The sequence below is a fragment of the Anomaloglossus baeobatrachus genome, chromosome 8 (genome assembly GCF_048569485.1).
Source record: "Anomaloglossus baeobatrachus isolate aAnoBae1 chromosome 8, aAnoBae1.hap1, whole genome shotgun sequence".
In the NCBI taxonomy this organism is placed as follows: domain Eukaryota; kingdom Metazoa; phylum Chordata; class Amphibia; order Anura; family Aromobatidae; genus Anomaloglossus; species Anomaloglossus baeobatrachus.
The window spans coordinates 232,798,199-232,815,460 of record NC_134360.1 but is presented as its reverse complement, the minus strand read 5'-3'; the positions used below and the strand labels follow the sequence as shown (position 1 = coordinate 232,815,460).

General features: G+C 51.5%; 1 protein-coding gene across 2 annotated transcripts in view; it reads left to right on the top strand.

Annotated features, from left to right (window-relative positions):
- Nucleotides 1-1,184: 1,184 nt before the first annotated feature.
- The window catches only part of RAVER2 (ribonucleoprotein, PTB binding 2), a 54,204-nt gene continuing 38,126 nt past the window's right edge, over nucleotides 1,185-17,262 (top strand). For both annotated transcript variants that reach the window (XM_075320350.1, XM_075320349.1), the window contains exons 1-3: nucleotides 1,185-1,442; nucleotides 9,759-9,825; nucleotides 12,993-13,462. In XM_075320350.1, the coding sequence (XP_075176465.1) occupies nucleotides 1,215-1,442; nucleotides 9,759-9,825; nucleotides 12,993-13,462 (765 nt within the window). In that variant the 5' untranslated portion in view covers nucleotides 1,185-1,214. The remainder of the gene's footprint in view (nucleotides 1,443-9,758; nucleotides 9,826-12,992; nucleotides 13,463-17,262) is intronic.

Here is a 17,262-nt window from a genome sequence, read left to right as displayed (position 1 = left end):
ATGGAGATTGTGCAGGGGCCGTGTGCACGTGGCGTCTTAGAGCGCAGCGCTTCGGCTGCTGCCCGAAACGCGCGTTCTAAGAAGTGACATGTCACTTCCGTGCGCTTTGCCGGCAGCCCCTGCTCTGTCTATGGCAGGAGCTGCAGGCAGAGCGCACGTTCTCTGCCGGCACCATGCGCTTCAGAACGGAGCTTTTCAGCTGCGCTCTGAAGCGCACCTTTTAGGTGCAGTGCAGAGCGCACACAGCCTAAGGCTGGAGTCACACTTGTGAGAGACTCGCATCGCATCACCCGGCACGGCCTGATGCTTTCCGGACAGGAGCTTCTCCGCTGCATAGAAATACATGCTGCCATCCCACTCCTGTCTGTGGAGTGTGCGGCCATGCCGGGTGATGCGATGCGAGACTAGCGCAAGTCTCTCACAAGTGTGATTCTTGACTAACAGTTCAAACAAAGTGGATGTGATTTCTTGAAAACTCCCGCTCACTGTGCGTTTAGAGGCTGTCGAACAGATTATATATATATATATATATATATAATTATAATTTTTTTTCCAGCTACATGTTTCTCTGGGCAGCTTCAAAAAAAACGTGCAGAGCAGGAAAAAAGTGCACAATTTTTTTTTTTTAAGCTGATTGCCATTGTGTCTTTTGGTGCTGACACCTGCAAAAAAAAAACAAAACAAAAAAACAAAACAGCGTTTCCGCACTTTTGAACATGACCTGAAAGGCTCCGTTCACACAATGCATTTTTTAATTTACTAATTTTTTTCTTTATAGCTCCCACCATTTGAATGCACACACGACAGGCGGTTTAAACAGATTTTGGTGCAAAAAAACACGAATCTGGCAGTTTTATTAGTCTTAGGCGCCATTCAGACAATGACTGATTTGCAAAAAAAATAAATAAATAAAAACATTTGGAGACCAAGGTTGCATTTTTCCATTTTGACAGAAGTCGATGCAGGAAGGAGGGGGAGACCTTATATTGGCGGCGTTGTTGATGGAGGAGGGAGAAAAACATTTTCGCAGCCCTATGACGTGTGAGCTAAACATCGCATGCAATACCGGGCTGCAGTTATCGCTGGATGTCGGTCCCGTTACGATTCTAAGCATCGTGCGACTTCTCCGCACAGTGCGCCGGTGACAGGAGGGCGGAGACTTCCCCGGCTCCTCCCCCCACATTCAGACGCTCAGTCCGAGCAGCCGCAGCAAAATGGCGGCGCAGGGACCCGGGCGGCCCCAGGACTCTCCGGAGTGGGGGGACTCTGGGCTGGAGGGGGAGTTGGCAGCCTTGGCCCCCGGGGCTGAGGGGTACGCAGCGGGGGCATGGCCGCGTCTGGAGGCTGCAGAGATCCGGAGGAGGCTGGACGCCACCTCAAGGGAACTGCGGAACCGGAGGAAGGTCCTGGTCAGAAACCTCCCGTCCGACTGCAGCAACCAGGTGAGGAGGCTAAGGTGGGAAGGCCGGTGAGTGAAGAGGCTCAGGAAAGAGGAGAGGAGACCTGTGAGTGAGGAGGCCGGGGAGAGAGGGAAAGAGGCTGAGGGGAGACCTGTGAGTGAGGAGGCCGGGGAGAGAGGGAAAGAGGCTGAGGGGAGACCTGTGAGTGAGGAGGCCGGGGAGAGAGGGAAAGAGGCTGAGGGGAGACCTGTGAGTGAGGAGGCCGGGGAGAGAGGGAAAGAGGCTGAGGGGAGACCTGTGAGTGAGGAGGCCGGGGAGAGAGGGAAAGAGGCTGAGGGGAGACCTGTGAGTGAGGAGGCCGGGGAGAGAGGGAAAGAGGCTGAGGGGAGACCTGTGAGTGAGGAGGCCGGGGAGAGAGGGAAAGAGGCTGAGGGGAGACCTGTGAGTGAGGAGGCCGGGGAGAGAGGGAAAGAGGCTGAGGGGAGACCTGTGAGTGAGGAGGCCGGGGAGAGAGGGAAAGAGGCTGAGGGGAGACCTGTGAGTGAGGAGGCCGGGGAGCGAGGGAAAGAGGCTGAGGGGAGACCTGTGAGTGAGGAGGCCGGGGAGCGAGGGAAAGAGGCTGAGGGGAGACCTGTGAGTGAGGAGGCCGGGGAGAGAGGGAAAGAGGCTGAGGGGAGACCTGTGAGTGAGGAGGCCGGGGAGAGAGGGAAAGAGGGTGAGGGGAGACCTGTGAGAGAGGGGAAAGAGGGTGAGAGGAGACCTGTGAGTGAGGAGGCTGGGGAGAGTGGAAAGGAGCAAAAGGGAGGTCGGGGATAGAGGGAAGGAGGCTAAGAGGAAGTTGGGGAGAGAGGGAAAGTGTCTCGGGATGCTGGGAAGAGAGGGAAGGTGGCTGCGGGGAGGCCGAGGAGTGAGGAGGTTCAGTAGAGAGGGTGAGGCAGAGAAAAGGCCGGGGAGATAGGAGGGATACTGGAGGAACAGGAGGCAAAGCTTAGGGGAGGCTCGGGACAGAGGGGCGGAAGGGAGGCTGGGGAAGGAGACTGAGAGGATAGGGAGAGAGGAGATCAGGCTGTGGGGAGAGAGCTTAGGGGAGGAGTGAAGAGGAGGTTGGGGAGAGAGAGGACCGGAAGGGAGGCTGCGATGAGGAGTCTGAGGGGATTCTAGGAAGAGAGAAGGCCGAGGGGAGGAAACTGAAGGGAGGCTGGGAGGATAGAGGAGAGGCTGAAGAGAATGGAAGTCTGGGGATGGAGGAATGAAAGCTGGGCAGAGAGAAGTCTGGCAAAAAAAAAGGAGAGGAAGGGGGGCTGGTGTGATAGGCTGTCGGGGAGAGAGAAAAAAGGATGTGGAGGACATGAGCAGTGCAGTTCAGGCTGGGTCAAAAAGGAAAGGAGGCCATGGTAGAGATGGGGAGGAGGACGTCCTCGCGTTGGTTTTACTTTATATTTGGTCCTTTTCATAACTCAGGACAGGTTCCCAGTGTGTCCAAATCCCCTCAATTCTCTCCGCTGTCCAATGGTCTACCCCCTCCCCCCTCCTCCCCACCCCGCCGTTCTTCTGGTGTGTCCCCCCCCGTTCTTCTGGTGTGTGTGTGTGTCCCGTTCTTCTGGTGTGTGTTCCCCCCCCCGTTCTTCTGGTGTGTGTTCCCCCCCCCCCCGTTCTTCTGGTGTGTGTTCCCCCCCCGTTCTTCTGGTGTGTGTTCCCCCCCCCCGTTCTTCTGGTGTGTGTTCCCCCCCCCGTTCTTCTGGTGTGTGTTCCCCCCCCCCCCCCCGTTCTTCTGGTGTGTGTTCCCCCCCCGTTCCTCTGGTGTGTGTTCCCCCCCTCCCGTTCCTCTGGTGTGTGTTCCCCCCCCCCCGTTCTTCTCGTGTGTGTTCCCCCCCCGTTCTTCTCGTGTGTGTTCCCCCCCGTTCTTCTCGTGTGTGTTCCCCCCCGTTCTTCTCGTGTGTGTTCCCCCCCCGTTCTTCTCGTGTGTGTTCCCCCCCCGTTCTTCTGGTGTGTGTCCCCCCCCCGTTCTTCTGGTGTGTGTCCCCCCCCCGTTCTTCTGGTGTGTGTCCCCCCCCCGTTCTTCTGGTGTGTGTCCCCCCCCCGTTCTTCTGGTGTGTGTCCCCCCCCCCGTTCTTCTGGTGTGTGTCCCCCCCCCCGTTCTTCTGGTGTGTGTCCCCCCCCCCGTTCTTCTGGTGTGTGTGTCCCCCCCCCGTTCTTCTGGTGTGTGTCCCCCCCCCCGTTCTTCTGGTGTGTGTCTCCCCCCCGTTCTTCTGGTGTGTGTCCCCCCCCGTTCTTCTGGTGTGTGTGTCCCCCCCCCGTTCTTCTGGTGTGTGTGTCCCCCCCCCGTTCTTCTGGTGTGTGTGTCCCCCCCCGTTCTTCTGGTGTGTGTGTGTCCCCCCCCGTTCTTCTGGTGTGTGTGTGTCCCCCCCCGTTATTCTGGTGTGTGTGTGTCCCCCCCCGTTCTTCTGGTGTGTGTCCCGTCGTCCCCCCCTGTTCTTCTGGTGTGTGTCCCCCCCCCCCCCCCGTTCTTCTGGTGTGTGTCCCCCCCCCCCCGTTCTTCTGGTGTGTGTCCCCCCCCCCCGTTCTTCTGGTGTGTGTTCCCCCCCCCCCCCCCCCCGTCCTTCTGGTGTGTTTGCCCCCCCCCCCCCGTCCTTCTGGTGTGTGTCCCCCCCCCCCCCGTCCTTCTGGTGTGTGTCCCCCCCCCCCCGTCCTTCTGGTGTGTGTCCCCCCCCCCCCGTCCTTCTGGTGTGTGTCCCCCCCCCCCCCCCCGTCCTTCTGGTGTGTGTCCCCCCCCCCCGTTCTTCTGGTGTGTGTCCCCCCCCCCCCCCCCGTTCTTCTGGTGTGTGTCCCCCCCCCCCCCCCCCCCCCGTTCTTCTGGTGTGTGTCCCCCCCCCCCCCCGTTCTTCTGGTGTGTGTCCCCCCCCCCCCCCCGTTCTTCTGGTGTGTGTCCGTCCCCCCCGTTCTCCTGGTGTAACCCCCCCCCCCCCCGTTCTCCTGGTGTAACCCCCCCCCCCGTTCTCCTGGTGTAACCCCCCCCCCCCCGTTCTCCTGGTGTAACCCCCCCCCCCCCCGTTCTCCTGGTGTAACACCCCCCCCCCCCGTTCTCCTGGTGTAACCCCCCCCCCCGTTCTCCTGGTGTAACCCCCCCCCCCGTTCTCCTGGTGTAACCCCCCCCCCCCCCGTTCTCCTGGTGTAAACCCCCCCCCCCGTTCTCCTGGTGTAACCCCCCCCCCATTCTCCTGGTGTAAACCCCCCCCCCCCCGTTCTCCTGGTGTAACCCCCCCCATTCTCCTGGTGTCCCCCCCCCCCCCCCCGTTCTCCTGGTGTCCCCCCCCCCCCCGTTCTCCTGGTGTCCCCCCCCCCCCCCGTTCTCCTGGTGTCCCCCCCCCCCCCGTTCTCCTGGTGTCCCCCCCCCCCCGTTCTCCTGGTGTGTCCCCCCCCCCCCGTTCTCCTGGTGTGTCCCCCCCCCCCCGTTCTCCTGGTGTGTCCCCCCCCCCCCCCCCCGTTCTCCTGGTGTGTCCCCCCCCCCCCCCCCCGTTCTCCTGGTGTGTCCCGTCCCCCCGTTCTCCTGGTGTGTCCCGTCCCCCCGTTCTCCTGGTGTGTCCCCCCCCCCCCGTTCTCCTGGTGTGTCCCGTCCCCCCGTTCTCCTGGTGTGTCCCGTCCCCCCGTTCTCCTGGTGTCCCCCGTCCCCCCGTTCTCCTGGTGTCCCCCGTCCCCCCGTTCTCCTGGTGTCCCCCGTCCCCCCGTTCTCCTGGTGTCCCCCGTCCCCCCGTTCTCCTGGTGTCCCCCGTCCCCCCGTTCTCCTGGTGTCCCCCGTTCTCCTGGTGTCCCCCGTCCCCCCGTTCTCCTGGTGTCCCCCGTCCCCCCGTTCTCCTGGTGTCCTCCGTCCCCCCGTTCTCCTGGTGTCCCCCGTCCCCCCGTTCTCCTGGTGTCCCCCGTCCCCCCGTTCTCCTGGTGTCCCCCGTCCCCCCGTTCTCCTGGTGTCCCCCCCCCCGCTCTTCTGGTGTCCCGTCCCCCCCCCGCTCTTCTGGTGTCCCCCTTCCCCCCCCCCCCCCGCTCTTCTGGTGTCCCCTTCCCCCCCGCTCTTCTGGTGTCCCCTTCCCCCCCCGCTCTTCTGGTGTCCCCTTCCCCCCCCGCTCTTCTGGTGTCCCCTTCCCCCCCCCCCCCGATCTTCTGGTGTCCCCTTCCCCCCCCGATCTTCTGGTGTCCCCTTCCCCCCCCGCTCTTCTGGTGTCCCCTTCCCCCCCCCCGCTCTTCTGGTGACCCCTTCCCCCCCCCCGATCTTCTGGTGTCCCCTTCCCCCCCCCCGCTCTTCTGGTGCCCCCTTCCCCCCCCCCGCTCTTCTGGTGTCCCCTTCCCCCCCGCTCTTCTGGTGTCCCCTTCCCCCCCCGCTCTTCTGGTGTCCCCTCCCCCCCGCTCTTCTGGTCCCCTTCCCCCCCCCGCTCTTCTGGTCCCCTCCGCCCCCTCCCCCTGTTCTTCTCGTCTCCCCTTCCCCCCCCCCACCTCCCCAGTTCTTCTCGTCTCCCCTTTCCCCCCCACACCCCCCCTCAGTTCTTCTCGTCTCCCCTTCCCCCACACCCCCCCCTCAGTTCTTCTCGTCTCCCCTTCCCCCCACACCCCCCCAGTTCTTCTCGTCTCCCCTCCCCCTCCCCACCCCCACCCCCCCCAGTTCTTCTCGTCTCCCCTCCCCCCCACCCCCACCGTTCTTCTCGTCACCCCCCCCCCCGCCCCCGTTCTTCTCATTCCACCCCTTCCTCCGTTGAGGCCTCCCTGTCTCCTAGTCATCGCCCGGTGGGGGGCTCTTGGCTGCGGTGGAAACTCGGCGTCTCCGCTTTGTTTGCATAGTGTTATTTGCTTGGACTTTCACTATATTCTGAGTCTTCACAATCCCGAAGTGATGGTGTTTGCTTTGCTTTTGCTTTGCTGCTCGTGGGAACGTCGCCAACTGACAGATCCCATATATTACTTTTGTGTGTGCTTTTTTTTTTTTTCTTTTTGGTTCACGAACGGAAAATTATTTTGCTGCAAAGCGATGACACTAAACCCCTTCCTATAATGGCTGGCCAGCGACTTGTGACATTACATTAGTTTATCTAAATAAATAGGAGCGGTCACCAATTTTCCCCCTTATTTTTTTACACCATTTTTTTGTATTTTATAAATTCGCCAGAGATATGGTACTTTTTATTTAGTGCTGATTTTTATAACCCCTCTCCATCATTTGATGATATCACTAGTACTCTCTAGATAACGCCTCCTCTTGAGACTGACATCACCAACTCTATAGAGATAACTTAACACTGTGACCTCAACTCTCTGCAGGTGACTCCTCCCCATCACCTGATGACATCACTAGCCCTCTCCTGGTAACGCCTTCCCATCACTTGATGACATCACTAGCCCTCTTCAAGTGACTCCTCCCCATCACTTGATGACATCACTAGCCCTCTCCAGGTTACTCCTCCTCTTCACACTATGACATCACTAGCCCTCTCCAAGTGACTACTCCCCATCACTTGATGACATCACTTGCCCTCTCCTGGTAACGCCTTCCCATCACTTGATGACATCACTTGCCCTCTCCTGGTAACTCCTTCCCATCACTTGATGACATCACTTGCCCTCTCCTGGTAACTCCTTCCCATCACTTGATGACATCACTTGCCCTCTCCTGGTAACGCCTTCCCATCACTTGATGACATCACTTGCCCTCTCCAGGTGACTCTTCCCCCTCACCTGATGACATCACTAGCCCTCTCCAGGTGACTCTTCCCATCACTTGATGACATCACTACCCTTTTCCAGGTCACTCCTCCCCATCACCTGATGACATCACTAGCCCTCTGCAGGTGACGCCTCCCCATCACCTGATGACATCACTTGCCCTCTCCAGGTGACTTTTCCCCATCACTTGATGACATCATTGGCCCTCTGCAGGTGACGCCTCCCCATCACACGATGACATCACTAGCCCTCTCAGGTGACTCCTCCCTATCACTTGATGACATCACTCGCCCTCTCCCGGTGACCCCCACTCTGTTGCACATCAGGCAGTACTCACCGCTGATCGTGCAGTGTTGCCTGTAGTCGGTCCCCCGCTTCTGCGCCGTCCTGTTGTGCTCCAGCTGTCATCCCTGCAATGGTCTCCATCAGCGAAAAGAGGGGGATGGGGCTGAGGCCGAGTGAATCATAATATTTATTCCCTGTAATCTTTAGTCAGCGACTAATCCTAAATACAAAGCTGATTTGTTACTAAGGGGGTTGACTGGGTCTTGCAGTATATTGGGATATGTTTAAATAGAGGGGAGGGGTTACACCTGAGACCCTTCCTATATAACTGTCCAGCTGAATGCAAACCATGGACAAACTCCCCAGTGATGCTGCGCCCCTACCCTTCCCTGGCGCCCATAAATGGCTGTGATATATTTACCTTGCTCACCGAACCAGATGCTAGGATTTTATGCATCTGCTTTGCAGTGTTTACTCTTATAGGCTATGTGCGCACTGTATAAGGTGGAAAAGAAATACATGTCGCAATATGGAAACTGTCAGCATGCTGCTGTTGGCTGATCTGCCTCTGTGTGCTATCATGTGCTTCTTTGGATACATATTGTCTTGCTACAAATGCAGTGAGGTCTGTTAGGTTCACTAGTAAATAACTATGATAATAATTAAACCAAGGTTAATCATCTGAATAAAAACACTCCTGCCCTGCTGTCACCTCTGGGAGTGATTTCTGCACAGAGCGGTGTACGGTCATATGAGCATTATAAGAGCGAAACGCGTAGAGAAAATCTGCACAGGAGTCCGCTGTATTTCTCCATCGCTGAATTCATCTTTATTCATATTTACTGCAGAGAGAAACACTGATCATTTATTACACAGAAAAGCGGAAAAAAAGTGTCCCAGAATGTGAGCAAATCAGCAGTCATAGTGACAGGGGCAGCATTATAGCAGTTATATTCTTGTACATCGGGGCAGTATTATAGTAGTTATATTCTTGTACATAGGGTTAGTATTATAGTAGTTATATTCCTGTATATTGGAGCAGTATTATAGTAGTTATATTCTTGTACATAGGGGGCAGTATTATAGTAGTTATATTCTTGTACATAGGGGGCTGTATTATAGTAGTTATATTCTTGTACATAGCGGCAGTATTATAGTAGTTATATTCCTGTATATTGGAGCAGTATTATAGTAGTTATATTCTTGTACATAGGGGCAGTATTATAGTAGTTATATTCTTGTACATAGGGGACAGTATTATAGTAATTATAGTCTTGTACATAGGGGGCAGTATTATACTATACATATAGCCTTGTTTGGCAGCACTTTGGATTTGGTTTGTTACCGGGTGGTTCTGTCTGGAGCTGGTATATTTGGTGTTTTCTGACTGTCGCCTCTCTGCTCCTTTCTATCTGTTGCCGCAGTCGTTGGTTTTGGGGTTGGTGATAGCAGTCGTTGACCTTATCTACTTTTGACAAACCTCGTCAGTGCCCGTATGCTGCGCTCGGAGGATCCTGTGTCATCGTATTTGCATCGTTGTCATGGCCGGGCGAGCTGGTTTTGCATGCAAGAGAACAAACGCAAAAATAAGATGTGAATGTGTTGTGTGAGGCGCTTTCCCTGCAGACTGTGGCCCCTGTGTTCCCAGAGAGGCCTCAGTGCGAGTCGCTGCTTTATGTCACTGCTGCGATGTGTCAGGCGCTCGGCTTCGCTGGGTTTGGGATTGCTTCTGCTTCACTGCATGGCTGATTGATCATTCACGTGAAATAAGAGACTGTCGGGCACAGTAATGTGAGAAATCCATCTTTCTATAAGGCTTATATAAGCCCGGGACGAGGCTTAACCATTTATCTTTTATGTAACCCTGCATACGCTGTAGAACTACTACTCCCAGCAAGTCACACATAGACAGCTGGAATATCTGTTCTTGCTCTGAGACTGGCGGTGAATTAAATCACAAAGTCAGGAAGAAAGTTGTAGAACTTTTTCTCATACAGCGATGGGGGGAGGTGTCTGATTTGGAGCCCCCATAATTTAATAGTGGGGTCCTCCATTCAGGAGGCTCATCAGAGAAGCTGTATGGACCCGCTCAGGACGACACGGAGGGATTTTTATGTGCAGCGTCCTGCGGATCCCCCATACTCATAGGTGTCTGATGTTCGAGAAATCATCTCTTGCTGAATAATACAAGTTCTCCTACGCGTGATATTTATATATAATGTATGTATGTGCGTGTGATGGCGATATACAGATTTATACTCTACCGTACACTCGCCCCGCGCTCCATATGTTCCGGCGGCCACGTCTGCTCTTCACAGATGGCGTCGTTCTTGTTTTCATTTTTCTTTCTTCTGTTCTTTTCCTTTCAAGGATATCTACGATTTATTGAAGGACTACGAGATCAAGTACTGCTATATGGATAAAAATAAGAGGACAGGTGAGCTGCTGCTTTCTGTTATCTGCCATTTCATGTGAAGCTATATAGCTGCCGAAGGCTTTACTAATAAGAGGCTTTAGATTTTATTACACACTATATCCCATTTATTTTTCCATAGTTACGTTACATGCACTCTTAAGGCTATGTGTCCACGTTGCATTTTTACATGCGTTTCCGCAGCGTTTTAATGCCAAAATGCATCCGTTTTGAATTCCAAGCAAAGTCTATGGGAAATAGGGATTTCTTCTGCACACCATGCTGTTCAAAACACTGCTTTTAATTTGCATATTTTTGGGCAAAAACTCAGCGTTTAAAGTAACATGTCAATTGTTTTTGCCATTTGAGCTGCGTATTAACATTAGAGTCAATGAGAAATGTCAAAACGCATTCTACATCAAAATCCTAGCGTTTTACATGCTTTTTGGATGCAGAAAACAAGCGTTTTTGACAATTTAATTGCCTGTGTTTTTAACATTATATTAAAGGCATGATATGTCCCTTTACACACACACACAGTCCGACAATTAAAATTAAGAAAAAACATTAATTTAACGTTATTTTATACGTAAATATTAACAAACATTTATCATTTTAATAAAATCAGCTATTTTGTTTGATTATAATCTTGATATTCATCATTTTTTCCATTTTTACATAGTGTTTGAATGTTAAAACTTTATTTAGCAGTGTATTTGTCATCAAAACAAATCTGACTTTAACCAATGAAAAAGCATGTAAATCGCGTCAAAAAGCGGTAAAAACGCAAGCGTATTTATAGCGTTTTTGTGGTCAAAAGCAACTTAGGCAAATACCATTTCTGCCAAAGGATGCGTTTAGAACTGCAACTACCTCGACGCAACGTGGGCACATAGCTTTATGCTTCAGGAAATGATTGTGTTCATCCTGAGCCTCCTAGTGCATGTGTATGACTACTTCCGTATTTTTCTTTTATAAGACGCACCCCATTTTAGAGAAGAAAAAGAGAGATATATATATATATATATATATATATATATATATATATATATATATATATATATATATATATATATATATATAAAAAATATGGGGTCCATTTTATAATCCGGTGGGTTCTTCATATATATATATATATATATATATATATATATATATATATATATATATATATATATATATATATATATATATATATATATATATATATATATATATATATATATATATATATATATATATAAAAAATATGGGGTCCATTTTATAATCCGGTGGGTTCTTACCAGGAAGGGTGGGGGGGCGGCAGCGGTGGTCATAGGAGGCAGGGTTAGTGGTGGAGTGCGGTGACGCTGTGCTGGGCCAGCGGCACGCGCCGCTCTGTCCTTGGGCAGCAGGCGCTGTGGCACGGTCCATTCTGAAGATGTCGGCGGTGCAGACTTCAAGGAAATGGAGGCCAGAGTCGGCGCTTGTGCAGATTGAGTTATCGACTCAACAATAACAAGTAGAGATCTGTTAACGCGCCAACTCTGGGCGCCATTATTTGAAGACCTTACCTCCAACATCTTCAGATTGCCCCGCCGCACAGAGCCCCGCCTGCAGCACAGCATCACCCTGCCTCCTGTGACCCCTCTCCTCCACCCACCGATAAGCTACATTCGGATTTTAAGAGGCACCCATCATTTTTCTCCCACATTTTTGGGAGAAAAAGTGCATCTTATAATCCGAACACTACGGTAATTATTCAGCTGTCCACATATCCTATATGGTGCCTAAATTACGGTAGCTTGCACTCCAGTATTGCCACCCTTTCCCCCTTCCAAGTTGTGATGCCATGCATCAGGAGGCTCAGGATGAACAGCGCTGCATTGCGTGATATTGTGAGATAAAATTAAAAGTGCTGCCCGGTGTTTCTTGCTGCTCTCTAAGGGGCTCTTTAATGACGGTGGAAGCTATTCGCTGTAATTATTCGATATAACCCTCCCTTCCCCGTCCTCCTGGGTCTGAGGTTTGTGAGACGCTCGCGTTCAGTCCTTTCCTGCTAATTGCTCAGGAAAAGCCTCGTCTGCACTCCTCAGGCGAGTCCCGGGGAATGTTGTATCAGGTTTAGAGGACGTAGATTGTAACCAGAGACCTGTTTTTACCTGACCCAGCTCTTATTGACCTCCTCCAGACCTGGGATAATGGGAAATTGCCGCTCTCTGCTGAGTTTGGAGAAATTAAATATTCATTAGACCCCCGGCTGCCATATTGTGTGCGCTCCGTAATAAGGGGCCACCGCTAAGCCTGAGCGCGTGTCAATGAGACCGCCGTCCATTAGCAGTCACATCCCAAGATACATTACATCCAGAGAGATGGTTGTGCGCCGCTCTCCCGGGGCCGGACGGTGACCTCAGAGCTGTCAGTCACTACACTTATATAGACCAGGTTATAATTTTTACAAACAAATCTCCTTCCTCTCCATCTCCTCCTTATCTTCCATCATTTCTTAATTTGTTATCAAATCTAAAAGGTCTCAGGAGCTCAGCTATGTCCTCTCCTGTGTGACTGCAGCAGGAGCCTCCCCCCACAGTAGAAAAAAAAGGTCATTCCCCTTCCCCTCAGCCAAAAATGGAGAAGTAAAAATGATGATCTGATTTGTTGTAGTCTGATCTTGGACCACCACTAATTTCCAGAATTAAACCCCTTTGACACTGCTTAGAGATTTCCATCACTGCTGGTCCCTATATACATTGGATGAACGTCAACTTTCCCTGTAGATTTTGGCCTCCCAGGTTGACAATATCGTGTATGGGGGATGATTTCTGCATTGGGCAGAGAAGGGTCAGACCTATTGGAATTCGGCATGCCCAATCCCTTGTTCCTTCAGCAACCTCAGGTTAAGGCTGAGATGTGTGCAGGTGTATGGGGGGTGTCTGGAAAATAACCAGATGAGCCCACATTTATGACAACAGCTTTCTAAGTTGTTGACCAGCTTAGCATGTCAATGACTGATTTGTAGGGCAAAGGAATCTCTGCGCCGTGCCAAAGGGTCTCAGATCTCTAGATTCAAGATCTTGCTTCACTGATGAGATCTTCGCACATATTTATCACATGATTATATGTGGAGCTCCCCTTTAAGCTGGACATGTGGTCAGATATTGTAAGTCCTTTGAGACGTTTCTTCTCTTATTTTTCCCCTTTCATCTTTCCAGCCTTCATCACTCTGACGAACGGAGACCAAGCCCAAGACGCCATCTCCAGGTTCCACAAACATGTCTTCCGGGAGAAGGAGATTTGGCTCCAGCTGCAGCCGACGGACGCCCTCCTGTGCATCACCAACCTGCCGCCCTCGCTCACCCTCCAAGAGTTCGAGGACTTGGTGAAGACGTACGGGAACGTGGAGCGCTGCCTGCTGGTGTACAGCGAGCTCACCGGAGGCTTTAAAGGCTATGGCTTTGTAGAGTACATGAAAAAGGACTCCGCTTCCAAGGCCCGGCTGGAATTGCTTGGCAAACAGCTGGAGGAGTTTACCCTCTTTGCCCAGTGGGTCGACGTCAATCAGCTGACACCGGATTTTATCCATTCGAAGTGCCTGTGTATCGACAAACTTCCTACAGATTACAGCAATACGGATATACTGACGGAAACGTTCTCCTCCCTGCACGCACCGCTCTTCTGCCAGGTACCCGACACTGCGCTCGCTCACAGTCTTCCAGAGACCTCCTCCTCAATAATGAAAGCAGCAGATTGGCATCTTTACTTAAAGGGGTCACCCAGTGCCTCTAGCTACTTCATTGGAGGGTGCAGCATTGCAGACGTGGACAGGTGTCCTGTGGCTGTCAGTGCCACGGCAGCAGCGTTACTTTTTTCTTTTCCCAACTGCAGAAGTAAGAGGCGCTGGATGAACCCTTTTATGTTGCACATTATGCTCAAATGTGGGAGGATGATGGGGGTAACATTCACACGAGTCCAAATCTGCACCTTTGCTCGACCCTTTATAATCCATCGTTTTGATGTTTTATGGAAATGAAGCCGAGACATCGTATAATGGAAAGTTTTGTTGCTTTCTAACGCCTTAAATTTCCCTGCTCCCTTTTAATGAATGGGAGCCTTTTTAAAGGGGCTTATTCCACAAAGTTTATCACATATCCAACATGATGAGTGAAATGTTTTATCCACAAGGTTCCAACCATCAGGACACATTGTTCCCGAGAATGGGTCCTACAGGGGTCTCGCTTCCGCTCCGTTTAAACTTCCAGGATTGGAGGTGGAGGGGCCAGCATACAGACCCCCAGTAATCACAGATTTGTCACTTAATTTGTATATAGATATTATTTGTGGGTAGCCCCTTTAATTACATCCCAAGGCTGGAAACCAGAACAAATCCAATAATCCTTACAGCCGGGAGGTCGTGGCTAGTGTTGAGCGGACCCGGACTTGAAAAATCCGGATCTACGCGGTTTCAGCAGTAGATCCGGGCCGGACACAGGAATCCGGCTGCATGATCCGGATTCAAGTTTTTTGGGTTTTTTTTCTCTCTCTCTCTCACTCACTCTTTCGCTTTCTCTTTCTCTCTCTCTCTCGTCCCGGATTCCGCTCCTCATTGACATATATTGGGCCGGATTCTTCCACATCGGATCCGGACTTCCTTGTCAACCCGCCACTGATCCGCCGGACCCGGATTATTAGCAATCCGCTCAACTCTAGTCGTGACCAATCTTATCCAGTCTTGATATTTATCTCACCTGCACAGATACATTATCACTAGATACAATCTTATTGGAATTAATATATAAGGCCATAAACGTCTATGCGGCATGTCTCAAAAAATGATTACGAGATAAATAATCTGCCTAAAACGTAACTTTTATTAATGAATAATGTTTAGTGATTAAAACACTACATGAATATTCCAATAAAAGTGTTAACATGCAATAGGACGAACAAATGCTGGCTAAAAGAATAAAACATAAGTAGAGTAGGCTCAGTATATGGGATATATTGATTCCCTTAAGAGTTGGATACAAATGGAAAGGAATGATGGCCGCCCTGAAGTCTGGATGTATAGCAGCTCCGTAAATGTGCCCTTAGGGAAAAGAAATCTATTTTTTTTTTTTACTCCTATATAGATCCATGTAATCTGGCATAATAGTGCTGGAGGAGCAAACAAAATATAACATAGGCAGAGATGTGATGCACTTACAAGTATGTAGCCCAGCAAAGAGGTTCATCCCCGCCGCCCCAACACACGTTTCGTCGGCACTTACTCAGGAGGCGTGCACTGTAACGTAGCAAAAAAGTTAAATAATTTAATTCCTTATATCTACAGCCCCAAATGTCTCACATCGTTTGCTACGTACGATGAAGTCTAGGATTTAAATATCAACAACCTTCTTCTTTTTTTTTTATAATTTTTTTTTTTTTAGTATTACTATTTATCAAGGGAGGTAATATTGGGCTGAGAATTTTCTGGAGTGGGTAACCGTTTTCAATCTGTAAATGTAAAGACATCTGCCACGGTGAATCGAAACACAAAATGTGCACACGAAGGGTTCGTCCTCACCTCTATAGATCATCACAAAGTGTCAGTTACTTAAAGGGAACCATCCAGCAGGATTTTCACATGTGATGTACAGGCCGTGCCATACTGGCGCTAGGATGCGGATTCAATCCTTACCTTCAGTTTAGAGATTGGATGTTTGATTGCAGAAAAATCCTTTATCAACCCTTCAGAAATTATATCATCGGTGCCGTGGCTTGGGCATCGGGGTGGACTATGTGGGTCGGGTCCTCTGGAATGATTCCTCCTGGCTCTCCTTCTTTTCTTTATTTATATTTTGCACCGCCATTGCCAAAGTTGCTAGTGTGTGACGTTGTCTTCAATTAAATGGTGCCTGAATCTATGCGAACCGCTTTTTCTCTAGTCCCTTCCACGACAGCATAGGAGGTTGTCTCTCCACGCCCTAATTGGGACAGGAAGCACATGAGGTTAAAAGGACCCTCCCCCCTCCCATAGCCAGTGTCTTTCCTGTCCCCATGGGGCATGGAGAGGTTTTATTTTTTCTCCTATGCTGTGGTGGCCGACGAACTACAGTATATATATTTTTTTTTTTCCCCTTTCTTTTTTTCCCTACCTTAGCCAGGCAGTATCGGTCGGGCCTTCGCCGCTCCTCCCCTACTGTTCCCTCACGCTGTGTGGGACCGCTGCTCCAGCCTTCCGGAGCTCCTCTGGGGTGATGCAGGCTGTGTAGCTCCTCGGCTGGCGTCCTCCCTGAGCCGCCGGCCGCTTCCTGCATGCACGCTGCTGGGCGACCCGGAAGTGCTGCCGCAGGCGGGACTTCCAGTCTCGCGACCTTCCGGTTTGGGCACTTCCGGTCGCGGAGGCAGCGTGGAGGACACGCAGACGCTTCCACGGCCTGTCAGGGACCTATGCGGGAGGCGGGGAACGTTCCCTGTCACTGGGGGGGGCAGGCCATTCTGCATAAAGGCTGCCCTGAAGACTTCAGACTCATGGTAAGGATTTCTACTGTGCTCCCTGATATGTCTTCCCCTGCATCTGCAGAGCCCAGTGTTCCCCCGGCCACAGTAAGTACGGAGGGGGGTGGTCCCTCATGAATGGTCTCAGGCTGATGTTTATGGCTTCTTCTGGTCTGTGTTTTCCAGGAGGACAAGGCCACTAAGAAATCTGACAAATGTGACAAGTCAGAGAGGTCTGATAAGCCTGACCGCTATGAACGGACTGAAAAGATTAAAAAGTGTCCAGTCTGTGTAAGGCTATGTGCGCACTAGGCGTTTTTGCCGCGTTTTTAGCGGCGTTTTTTACCGCGTTTTTGTGCTGAAAACGCAGTGACATTGCTTCCCCAGCAATGTCAATGGGTTTTCAGAAGTGCTGTCCTCACACAGCGGTTTTTTTTTAGCTGCGTTTTTGTGGTGACCACAAAAACGCAGCATGTCAATTATTTCTGCGTTTTCCACTGCGTTTTTCACTCATTGAATTCAATGAGATGTTAAAAACGCAATGAATAACGCATATAGCCGCGTTTCTATGACTAAAAACGCAGCTATAAACGCAAGGGGTGGGTACTACAGTGACGTGTACAGGAAGAGGATTCCTTCTGTTGGTAAACACAGAAGCATGAATCCTCCCGGTACCGTCACCGCTGCCTCCACCTCCCGTCCTGTGCATGTCAGCTCCGTGCGGCGCCATGTCTGGGCGGGAGGTGGAGGCAGCGGCGAAAACCAAAGTGAACAGTAGAAAAAAAAAAATGTCATATACTCACCTGTCCGCAGGGTCCCGGTGCCATGCCCGCTCCCAGCTCCTCCCGGTCCCGCCGCTCTGGCTGTGTGCAGTCTCCCCGGGGCAGGACCTTGCTTGCAGGACCTGGCGCTGATCACCTGATGCAGTCACCTGACGCATCAGCTGATCGCGGTGTCGCCGGCTTTTTCTTTTTCGCTCCTAATTGGGAGACCCAGACAATTGGG